The 12,209-nt window shown below is 49.7% G+C and overlaps 1 protein-coding gene across 2 annotated transcripts in view; it reads left to right on the forward strand.

The window, feature by feature from the left end:
• The window catches only part of LRRC73 (leucine rich repeat containing 73), a 48,406-nt gene that overhangs the window by 22,713 nt on the left and 13,484 nt on the right, over positions 1 to 12,209 (forward strand). For both annotated transcript variants that reach the window (XM_073561387.1, XM_073561388.1), the window contains exons 2-4: positions 4,108 to 4,447; positions 4,523 to 4,683; positions 4,790 to 4,912. In XM_073561387.1, the coding sequence (XP_073417488.1) occupies positions 4,176 to 4,447; positions 4,523 to 4,683; positions 4,790 to 4,912 (556 nt within the window). In that variant the 5' untranslated portion in view covers positions 4,108 to 4,175. The remainder of the gene's footprint in view (positions 1 to 4,107; positions 4,448 to 4,522; positions 4,684 to 4,789; positions 4,913 to 12,209) is intronic.

Consider the following 12,209-nt stretch of genomic DNA (forward strand, 5'->3'; position numbering starts at 1 on the left):
CAGAATTGCAGGGGTGTCAATATTTTTGGCCACAACTGTATCTGTGTTGCGGTCACTCATCCTCATTGTCGTTTTTGGAGTGTGGTTGTATCTGTCCAGAGGTCACACATCCTCAGTGTTGTCTTTGGAGTGTGGTTGTATCTGTGTTGAGGTCACACATCCTCAGTGTCGTTTTTGGAGTGTGGTTGTATCTGTGTAGAGGTCACACATCCTCCGTGTTGTCTTTGGAGTGAGGTTGTATCTGTCCAGAGGTCACACATCCTCCGTGTTGTCTTTGGAGTGTGGATGTATCTGTGTTGAGGTCACACATCCTCAGTGTCGTTTTTGGAGTGTGGTTGTATCTGTGTTGAGGTCACACATCCTCTACGTTGTCTTTGTAGTGTGGATGTATCTGTCCAGAGGTCACACATCCTCCGTGATGTCTTTGGAGTGAGGTTGTATCTGTCCAGAGGTCACATCCTCCGTGTTGTCTTTGGAGTGTGGATGTATCTGTGTTGAGGTCACGCATCCTCTACGTTGTCTTTGGAGTGTGGATATATCTGTCCAGAGGTCACACATCCTCCGTGTTGTCTTTGGAGTGAAGTTGTATCTGTCCAGAGGTCACACATCCTCCGTGATGTCTTTGGAGTGAGGTTGTATCTGTCCAGAGGTCACATCCTCCGTGTTGTCTTTGGAGTGTGGATGTATCTGTGTTGAGGTCACGCATCCTCTACGTTGTCTTTGGAGTGTGGATATATCTGTCCAGAGGTCACACATCCTCCGTGTTGTCTTTGGAGTGAAGTTGTATCTGTCCAGAGGTCACACATCCTCCGTGTTGTCTTTGTAGTGAAGTTGTATCTGTCCAGAGGTCACACATCCTCCGTGTTCTCTTTGGAGTGTGAATGTATCTGTGTAGGAGGTCACACATCCTCTGTGTTGTCTTTGGAGTGTGGTTGTATCTGTCCAGAGGCCACACATCCTCCGTGTTGTCTTTGGAGTGTGAATATATCTGTGTAGGAGGTCACACATCCTCAGTGTCGTTTTTGGAGTGTGGTTGTATCTGTGTTGAGGTCACACATCCTCTACGTTGTCTTTGGAGTGTGGATGTATCTGTCCAGAAGTCACACATCCTCCGTGTTGTCTTTGGAGTGATGTTGTATCTGTCCAGAGGTCACACATCCTCCGTGTTCTCTTTGGAGTGTGAATGTATCTGTGTAGGAGGTCACACATCCTCTGTGTTGTCTTTGGAGTGTGGTTGTATCTGTCCAGAGGCCACACATCCTCCGTGTTGTCTTTGGAGTGTGGATGTATCTGTGTTGAGGTCACACATCCTCAGTGTCGTTTTTGGAGTGTGGATGTATCTGTGTTGAGGTCACACATCCTCTACGTTGTCTTTGGAGTGTGGATATATCTGTCCAGAGGTCACACATCCTCCGTGTTGTCTTTGGAGTGTGGATGTATCTGTCCAGAGGTCACACATCCTCCACGTTGTCTTTGGAGTGTGGTTGTATCTGTGCAGAGGTCACACATCCTCCACGTTGTCTTTGGAGTGTGGATGTATCTGTGTAGAGGTCACACATCCTCCGTCTTCTCTTTGTAATGTGGTTGTATCTGTCCAGAGGTCACACATCCTCCGTGTTGTCTTTGGAGTGTGAATGTATCTGTGTAGAGGTCACACATCCTCCGTGTTGTCTTTGGAGTGAATTTGTATCTGTCCAGAGGTCACACATCCTCCGTGTTGTCTTCGTAGTGAAGTTGTATCTGTCCAGAGGTCACACATCCTCCGTGTTGTCTTCGGAGTGAAGTTGTATCTGTCCAGAGGTCACACATCCTCTGTGTTGTCTTTCTAGTGAAGTTGTATCTGTCCAGAGGTCACACATCCTCTGTGTTGTCTTTGGAGTGAAGTTGTATCTGTCCAGAGGTCACACATCCTCCGTGTTGTCTTTGGAGTGAAGTTGTATCTGTCCAGAGGTCACACATCCTCCGTGTTGTCTTTGGAGTGAAGTTGTATCTGTGTAGAGGTCACACATCCTCTGTATTGTCTTTGGAGTGAAGTTGTATCTGTCCAGAGGTCACATATCCTCCGTGTTGTCTTTGGAGTAAAGTTGTATCTGTCCAGAGGTCACACATCCTCCGTGTTGTCTTTGGAGTGTGGTTGTATCTGTGTAGAGGTCACACATCCTCATTGTTGTCTTTGGAGTGAAGTTGTATCTGTCCAGAGATCACACATCCTCCGTGTTGTCTTTGGAATGAAGTTGTATCTGTCCAGAGGTCATACATCCTCCGTGTTGTCTTTGGAGTGAAGTTGTATCTGTCCAGAGGTCACACATCCTCCGTGTTGTCTTTGGAGTGTGGTTGTATCTGTCCAGAGGGCACACATCCTCCGTGTTGTCTTTGGAGTGATGTTGTATCTGTGTAGAGGTCACACATCCTCCGTGTTGTCTTTGGAGTAAAGTTGTATCTGTGTAGAGGTCACACATCCTCTGTGTTGTCTTTGGAGTAAAGTTGTATCTGTTGGTCACACATCCTCCTTGTTTTCTTCAGAGTGAAGTTGTATCTGTGTAGAGGTCACACATCCTCCGTGTTGTCTTTGGAGTGTGGTTGTATCTGTCCAGAGGTCACACATCCTCTGTGTTGTCTTTGGAGTGAAGTTGTATCTGTGTAGAGGTCACACATCCTCTGTGTTGTCTTTGGAGTGAAGTTGTATCTGTGTAGAGGTCACACATCCTCTGTGTTGTCTTTGGAGTAAAGTTGTATCTGTTGGTCACACATCCTCCTTGTTTTCTTCAGAGTGAAGTTGTAACTGTGTAGAGGTCACACATCCTCTGTTTTGTCTTTGGAGTAAAGTTGTATCTGTTGGTCACACATCCTCCTTGTTTTCTTCAGAGTGAAGTTGTATCTGTGTAGAGGTCACACATCCTCTGTGTTGTCTTTGGAGTGAAGTTGTATCTGTGTAGAGGTCACATATCCTCTGTGTTGTCTTTGGAGTGAAGTTGTAACTGTGTAGAGGTCACACATCCTCTGTGTTGTCTTTGGAGTGAAGTTTTATCTGTTCAGAGGTCACACATCCTCCGTGTTGTCTTTGGAGTGTGGTTGTATCTGTGTAGAGGTCACACATCCTCCATGTTGTCTTTGGAGTGTGGATGTATCTGTGTAGAGGTCACACATCCTCCGTGTTGTCTTTGGAGTGTGGTTGTATCTGTGTAGAGGTCACACATCCTCCGTGTTGTGTTTGGAGTGTGGTTGTATCTGTGTAGAGGTCACACATCCTCCGTGTTGTCTTTGCAGTGTGGTTCTATCTGTCCAGAGGTCACACATCCTTCATGTTGTCTTTGCAGTGTGGTTGTATCTGTCCAGAGGTCACACATCCTCCGTGTTGTCTTTGGAGTGAAGTTGTATCTGTGTAGAGGTCACACATCCTCCGTGTTGTCTTTGGAGTGTTGTTGTATCTGTCCAGAGGTCACACATCCTCTGTGTTCGCTTTGGAGTGTTGTTGTATATGTCCAGAGGTCACACATCCTCCGTGTTGTCTTTGGAGTGAAGTTGTATCTGTGTAGAGGTCACACATCCTCCATGTTGTCTTTGGAGTGTGGTTGTATCTGTGTAGAGGTCACACATCCTCCGTGTTGTCTTTGGAGTGTTGTTGTATCTGTCCAGAGGTCACACATCCTCTGTGTTCGCTTTGGAGTGTTGTTGTATATGTCCAGAGGTCACACATCCTCCGTGTTGTCTTTGGAGTGAAGTTGTATCTGTGTAGAGGTCACACATCCTCCGTGTTGTCTTTGGAGTGTGGTTGTATCTGTGTAGAGGTCACACATCCTCTGTGTTCTCTTTGGAGTGAAGTTGTATCTGTGTAGAGGTCACACATCCTCCATGTTCTCTTTGGAGTGTGGTTGTATCTGTCCAGAGGTCACACATCCTCTGTGTCTTTCTTGGAGTGCGGTTTCTTTGTTCCTCCACCCCTGCGCTCTGGCATTTACACCCTGTGTCTGTTCCTAATGTGTTGCAGGTCTCTGTACTCATAATTTGCAGTATGTACACGTGGGCCTCTGGAGCATCTTGCCCTTTTCGGGCAGCTTCTTTCTTGTACATAACGCTGGATTCAATGTCACTCTTTTCTTCCTGTAGGCGGTTTGACTCTTGCTCCTGGTACCCCGCAGTCATCGGCTTCGTGGGGTTCTCCTCGAACACACAGCATGTTACCGGGCTCCATTCAGATGTCAGGAGAAACCCTCTCCAGTGCAGAGGTGAAGGGGGTGTGCGAGGGCCTGGTGGAGGGCACAGTTCGTCTCCTCTCCCTGCGCGGATGTCACCTCTCGGACAGAGACTTTACCCGGCTGTGTCAGGGTGTATCCGAGTCCCCTTCCCTGGTGCAGCTGAATCTTAACCTTGGGGTCGTGTCCAGCACAGCCAGGGTCCAGCAGCTAGCACAAAGTCTCCACCGGAACCGTTCCCTGCAGTCCCTCTTGTAAGTATTAGGTTCTAGTGAGGAGTGTCAGGAAGCTCGCCTAATAATTTTTTCCATTTTCTGCCTTCTCTGTAGCCTGCATGGCAACCCCCTTACAGACACTGGTCTGTCTCTCCTTAACCCTGCCTTAACCAGCCACCCTGCTCTGTTGTCTCTGGACCTTGGGGATTGCATGCTTGGTGATGAAGGAATCGGCCTGATCTGCTGCCTCCTTCCCCCTGATGGGGCTAAGCCAGGTGAGGCGTCCTCTGTATATTTTCGGTGGTTCCACAGTCCTATGTTATTGCATGGTTTATAGTTGGACATTGATGTACAGATGACATATTCTGTCTGTGGTTTTAGGTCTTCGGGAGCTGACTCTTTCTGCCAACCCTGGGATTTCTTGCACAGGTTGGGCTCGTCTGGCCGTGGCTGTGGCTCACAGTTCACAAGTCCGGACCCTAAATCTGGATTATAATCCACTGGGTGAGTTGGAGAGATGAATCTTGCTGTTCAGTGCTGACTGTACCTTAGTCACACGTCCTCTACGTCGTCCTCTGGGTACAGTTGTATCTGTATGGGGTGTCACGTCCTCTACGTCGTCCTCCGGGTACAGTTGTATCTGTATGGGGTTACACGTCCTCTACGTCGTCCTCCGGGTGCAGTTGTATCTGTATGGGGTTACACGTCCTCTACGTCGTCCTTCGGGTGCAGTTGTATCTGTATGGGGTTACACGTCCTCTACGTCGTCCTCTGGGTGCAGTTGTATCTGTATGGGGTTACACGTCCTCTACGTCGTCCTTCGGGTGCAGTTGTATCTGTATGGGGTTACACGTCCTCTACGTTGTCCTCCGGGTGCAGTTGTATCTGTATGGGGTTACACGTCCTCTACGTCGTCCTTCGGGTGCAGTTGTATCTGTATGGGGTGTCACGTCCTCTACGTCGCCCTCCGGGTGCAGTTGTATCTGTATGGGGTTACACGTCCTCTACGTCGTCCTTCGGGTGCAGTTGTATCTGTATGGGGTGTCACGTCCTCTACGTCGCCCTCCGGGTGCAGTTGTATCTGTATGGGGTTACACGTCCTCTACGTCGTCCTTCGGGTGCAGTTGTATCTGTATGGGGTTACACGTCCTCTACGTCGTCCTCCGGGTGCAGTTGTATCTGTATGGGGTTACACATCCTCTACGTCGTCCTCTGAGTGCAGTTGTATCTGTATGGGGTGTCACGGCCTCTACGTCGTCCTCCGGGTACAGTTGTATCTGTATGGGGTTACACGTCCTCTACGTCGTCCTCTGGGTACAGTTGTATCTGTATGGGGTTACACTTCCTCTACGTCGTCCTCCGGGTGCAGTTGTATCTGCGTGGGGTTACACGTCCTCTACGTCGTCCTCTGGGTACAGTTGTATCGGTATGGGGTGTCACGTCCTCTACGTCGTCCTCTGGGTACAGTTGTATCTGTATGGGGTTACACATCCTCTACGTCGTCCTATGGGTACAGTTGTATCTGTATGGGGGTTACACATCCTCTACGTCGTCCTCCGGGTGCAGTTGTATCTGCATGGGGTTACACGTCCTCTACGTCGTCCTCTGGGTACAGTTGTATCTGTATGGGGTGTCACGTCCTCTACGTCGTCCTCCGGGTACAGTTGTATCTGCGTGGGGTTACACGTCCTCTACGTCGTCCTCCGGGTGCAGTTGTATCTGTATGGGGTGTCACGTCCTCTACGTCGTCCTCCGGGTGCAGTTGTATCTGCATGGGGTTACACGTCCTCTACGTCGTCCTCCGGGTGCAGTTGTATCTGTATGGGGTTACACGTCCTCTACGTCGTCCTCTGGGTACAGTTGTATCTGTATGGGGTGTCACGTCCTCTACGTCGTCCTCCGGGTACAGTTGTATCTGCGTGGGGTTACACGTCCTCTACGTCGTCCTCCGGGTGCAGTTGTATCTGTATGGGGTGTCACGTCCTCTACGTCGTCCTCCGGGTACAGTTGTATCTGCGTGGGGTTACACGTCCTCTACGTCGTCCTCCGGGTGCAGTTGTATCTGTATGGGGTTACACGTCCTCTACGTCGTCCTCCGGGTACAGTTGTATCTGTATGGGGTTACACGTCCTCTACGTCGTCCTCCGGGTACAGTTGTATCTGTATGGGGTGTCACGTCCTCTACGTCGTCCTCCGGGTACAGTTGTATCTGTATGGGGTGTCACGTCCTCTACGTCGTCCTCCGGGTGCAGTTGTATCTGCATGGGGTTACACGTCCTCTACGTCGTCCTCCGTGTGCAGTTGAATCTGCATGGGGTTACACGTCCTCTACGTCGTCCTCCGGGTACAGTTGTATCTGCGTGGGGTTACACGTCCTCTACGTCGTCCTCCGGGTGCAGTTGTATCTGCATGGGGTTACACGTCCTCTACGTCGTCCTCCGTGTGCAGTTGAATCTGCATGGGGTTACACGTCCTCTATGTCGTCCTCCCGGTGCAGTTGTATCTGTATGGGGTGTCACGTCCTCTACGTCGTCCTCCGGGTGCAGTTGTATCTGCATGGGGTTACACGTCCTCTACGTCGTCCTCCGTGTGCAGTTGAATCTGCATGGGGTTACACGTCCTCTATGTCGTCCTCCCGGTGCAGTTGTATCTGTATGGGGTGTCACGTCCTCTACGTCGTCCTCCGGGTGCAGTTGTATCTGCATGGGGTTACACGTCCTCTACGTCGTCCTCCGTGTGCAGTTGAATCTGCATGGGGTTACACGTCCTCTACGTCGTCCTCCGGGTACAGTTGTATCTGCGTGGGGTTACACGTCCTCTACGTCGTCCTCCGGGTGCAGTTGTATCTGTATGGGGTTACACGTCCTCTACGTTGACCTTCAGATACGGTTGTATCTGAACAGGCATTGTCGAGGTAGCTATTTAGGGAGGGCTAAATTAACCCTTCACGGTTGAGCCAGTGATGTCCAAATTATTCCACAGAGTGTTGCTAGCAACTCAAATGACCACACGGAGACGGGGGTCTCTGTGCGGGAGGATCGAGACAGATCACTAAGCCCCTTTATTTTAGTCACTTCTTTTAAAACCTTTTGCTTAATTATGCAAAGTTCTCAACTACCAATAACATCATTTCACTTTGTAAGCCAATAATATTGCAAGAAAACCGGAAACTACATATATGTCCGTATCCAAATAGAAAGTAGTATAATGGCATATTCTTCAGAGTTTTACACCGCGCCTCCCTTATCTTGCACCTGATGGGAACAGTCTGGTTTCATGACAGCCCATCCCAATTACAAAAATTTATCTTACAGCAACAAAAATGGAGAAACGAAACCTTCAGAGAATGGACAAAACGAAACTTCAGCTTTGACTTTAGTATTAACCCTTCACAGCATCACGTCCTCTACATTGTCCTTAGTACAGAAAAACAAAACAAAAAACTGAACTGGAGTAGACTTGAATGACGTACATGATGTAAAAGCATATTCACACTGGCCATAAAAGCAAACAAAACCAAAGGAAAAAACAATGTGTGCATACACCCGAATGAAAATAAATAAGTAAAAAAGCAAGTGCATTAAATAATTAACATAGGGTACTTGGTAAACACCGTTTTGATCAAAAAAGTATAAAGCTGTCCTTAGTACGCAGTTGTATCTATATGGGGGTCATGTACTCTAGGGCCTTCTCGGGGTTCAGTTTTATCTGTATGGGCATCACGTCGCTGATGGGAGGTATGTGTCACAGAGATGCAGTTGAATCTGTATTGGGTGTAAGGAGGCTAATGGCTGCGTAGTTGATGGGAGGTATGTGTCACAGAGATGACTGCTCTCTGTAATGTAACCCAGAGTATTTTCTCTAGTGCATGTAAGCACAAAGAGGTTTGTTTGGTGCACCTGTGACCGTGTTGCGGGTAGCTATGAGAGATGGGCGGGTCTAGCTACCCACTTTCCTCACATCTGGGTGTGGTTAACAGACTATATAATGGAGGCTGTCGATTGGCACATGGTCTGTGTGTTGGGAGGGAGAAGACCTCCTGTGTGTTTGGCTCCAGACCGAGCCGGAGTGCTGAACACTACCCCAACCTGTGTGCCCATAGGCCTGGCGGAGCAGTGTCCTGTTATGGACATTTGTAATTTCTTTGCCTGATCTAAAGGCAGTTTTTCTGTTTTGCTTCTGGGTTTAAGAAGCAAAACAGAGGCTGCAGACTGTCGCTCTGCATCTGACTTCAGAAGGTCTCAGCAGTTTGCTTTGCAGACTTCTTCCTGGGCCTTCTGACTCTAGGACCCAGTGGCAATCTTCCCCCGGCTCCAGTTGACACACCTGGACTGGGGTGTTTATAACTTCCAGCTTCCTGCTGGAAGTTGTGGTTGATATTGTTAGTTTCATTTTTCTTTTGGGGCTTGGAGCTATAGCAGTCGGCTGGCTTCCGCTCTGGTGTTTGGAGGACGTCTGTGTTTCTCTCTGAGTGTACTCAAGCTATTTCCATTGTTTGTTTATCCCACCTGTCTTTAGTGGTAGTGGGGGTTGTGATGGTGTGATATGTTATGTGGATGTCATTTTTTGTATATTCCTATTTGTAACAATTCCAGTTATTTTCATAGTGTTTTTCTTATTACATTGTAAGTCTACAGCCTCACTGTATCTGTCTCCTGACTACCCCTGGACAAGGAAGGGGGTGGGGGGAAGAACGGCAGCTGGACGAGTCAGTTCCGGTAGAGACAAGATGGTGAAAAGGCTGCATTTCAGAGAGAAGGACCCATTTTTATCCTCTGGTGCTAGAGTTTTGGAATCTCGTTCCCTGGACATTTTATCCTGATACTGGACCGCATTCTTATTCTGGACTATCTTATCCTTTGTGTGGTGGACTGAATATGGACCTTTTCGTATTTTTGCATGAATAAAGGTCTTGGAATTGTTTACTCTTCGCTTGCTCTGTTGATTGTGTGATACCAGAGAAGGACCCCGTGAAAACTGGTGGCAGCGGTGGGATCAACAGAGCGTCACCCAATGGAGAACCACCCACAGAGTGAGTACAGAAATTGGACTGTATGCAGTTTACAGGAGAGAGCCAGAGACCTGGGCCTGAACTACCAGGGACTGACTAAAAATGCCTTAACCGATCTGCTGGTGGGCGCTAGCCCGGCCACCTCCTCCCAGATGTCTGAAGGACGAGCACTGGAGACAGGGATCCCCATCCAGAAAAGCCAGTGGTTGGTGTGGTATGAAGAAGAGATGGCGGTTTTGGGCCCCGGCGTCTCTCAGGAGTACAAGGAGGAGGCTGCCCGCCGGGCACAGCGGAGACAGGAAGCAATGGAGCTTGAAAAAGGGAGTAACGCAAGGTGGAGTGTAACCCCAACAACCCGGGAGCCTGTACGGATCACCCGGACAGAGTTTAAGCCATTTAATGAGGCTTCTGGAGATGTGGAGGGGTTCTTCAAAGACTTTGAGCAGCAGTGTGCTGTGATGGAGGTGCCCCACTCTAGCTGGATGCGTTTGTTAGTGGGGCTCCTGAACGGAAGCTTGGCGGAGGCTTACCGAACCACTGATGCACTGCGGAATCGGGATTATAACATTGAAAAGCGGACTATCCTGGATTACCATGCTATCACCCCAGACTCATATAGGGCCAAGTTCCGAGACCACCCATGCACCACGGGGGGGATCGTTTAGGATGTATGCACATAAGATGTCCGAGGCATGTCGGAGATGGCTGGAAGCAGAAAACGCCTTTACTGTGGAAGATGTTATACAGGCGTTCCTTATAGAACAATTTCTTACAAGTGCCCTGCAGAGGTACGGGAATGGGTCCGGGAGCGCACGCCGTGTACCGTGGATAGAGCTGCAGCCCTGGCCGATGAAGCCCTTACTATCCGGCCGCAATGGAGGAGGCTTCTGGACAATGAACCACGGCCTGCTCCCGCGCCCCGTCCCCCTCCAATTATATCTGCCCTTCCACCTAGTCGCAAGCCGATGACAATCACGCCTCACAATCCTAGGCCCCAACAGTTCCGACCACGACCTGGGGGTATCACAGAGAGGAGGTGTTATGGGTGTGGGCAACCTGGACATTTGCAGTCTGGCTGTCCCTCCAGGATTCGGAGGGAGCTCCAGGCAGCCCCACCTCGTCCAGTGCATCTTGTACATTCCACCACACCTGAGGAAGAGCTACCATCACCCCCACCAGAGTGGACCTCCGACCACGGCACCATAGATACCCCTCCTGGAGTGTACGGACTCCGGCCTCTGTCCTTTAGCTACTCAGAGCAACGGCAACGCCACCTGCAGGATGTCTTTATTGATGGATACAAAGTGTCAGGATTTAGAGACACGGGGGCATTCTTGACTATCGCTGACCCCCGTGTGGTTCGACCCGAGGCAATTTACCAGGGTCCGGGAATTCCCATTGTCCTGGCGGGCGGTGCCCGCAAATATATACAGCGGGCTTCTGTGCGTTTGGATTATGGTTGTGGAGAAAAACTGTGTTGGATTGGAGTTATGGGAGGACTTCCTGCAGATATCCTCCTTGGGAACGACATTGAGGAGTTACACTGCCAATTTGTGGGAGCAGTCACCCGACTACAGGCCCTTCAAGCACTACGTCATCCGGACCCCACCGGGGAGCAACCACCACGAACCGCATCAGAGTCAGTAAGCAATACTTTCGTTGCTACTACATTGGGAGAGTCTTGGGACAGAGAGGAGTTTAGGAAAGAAATAGAGGGTGACACTACCTTAGCAGCCCTTAGGCGAAAGGCAGAAACTGGGCACATGGGAGATAATGGGGATGGCTTCACTCGAGAAAACGGACTGTATTATCGTGTAACAAAGGGCAGCGACCAGAGCAACCCTGACGCAACGACCAGGCAACTCATTGTCCCTCAGAAGTACAGGGCACAGCTACTTCAGCTGGCCCATGACATCCCCTTGGCTGGGCATCAAGGGAGAAAAAGGACTGAAAAGAGACTCACCCAAAGTTTTTACTGGCCGGGCGTCTCGCAGTCGGTAGCCCATTATTGCCGCACCTGTGATGTGTGCCAGCGAATGCGGCATCCAGGAGCTCGACATAAGGTACCCCTGCTATCCCTGCCCTTAATTGAGGAACCATTTCAACGTGTAGCCGTCGACATCATAGGTCCTCTGGCCCACCTCAGCAGGTCAGGGAAAAAATATATCCTGACCGTGGTGGATTATGCCACTAGGTATCCTGAAGCTGTGGCCCTGTCCAGTATTACAGCAGTAAAGGTAGCCGAGGCCCTTGTTACCATCTTTACCCGGGTAGGGTTTCCTAGTGAAATATTGTCGGATCAAGGCACTCAGTTCATGTCAGATCTGGTCCAGTCCCTATGGCATACCTGTGGTGTTCGAGCCATTCGCACCACCCCATACCACCCGCAGACCAACGGACTATGTGAACGCTTTAATGGAACCCTAAAAAATATGCTGAGGGCTTTTGTTGACGTTGAAAAAGACTAGGAAAAGTACCTGCCACATCTCCTCTTCGCCTATAGGGAGGTTCCCCAAGAGTCCACAGGGTTCTCTCCCTTCGAACTACCGTTTAGCCTGAAGGTCCGTGGGCCTCTCACTCTTCTGAAAGAACATTTGGAGGGAGACATCTCAGATACCGGAATGCCCATCGTTCCCTATGTTCTAGAGCTCAGAGACCGTCTCGCCCAGCTAGCTACCTTCGCTAAAGAACATCAGTGAATGGCCCAGGCCAGACAAAAAACCTGGTATGACCGTAATGCCAGGAACCGGGAATTTATGGAAGGACAGCAAGTGCTCATGATTACTGCTT

Source organism: Dendrobates tinctorius, unplaced genomic scaffold (assembly GCF_039654945.1).
Source record: "Dendrobates tinctorius isolate UK_male_01 unplaced genomic scaffold, ASM3965494v1 ptg000316l, whole genome shotgun sequence".
NCBI lineage: Eukaryota > Metazoa > Chordata > Amphibia > Anura > Dendrobatidae > Dendrobates > Dendrobates tinctorius.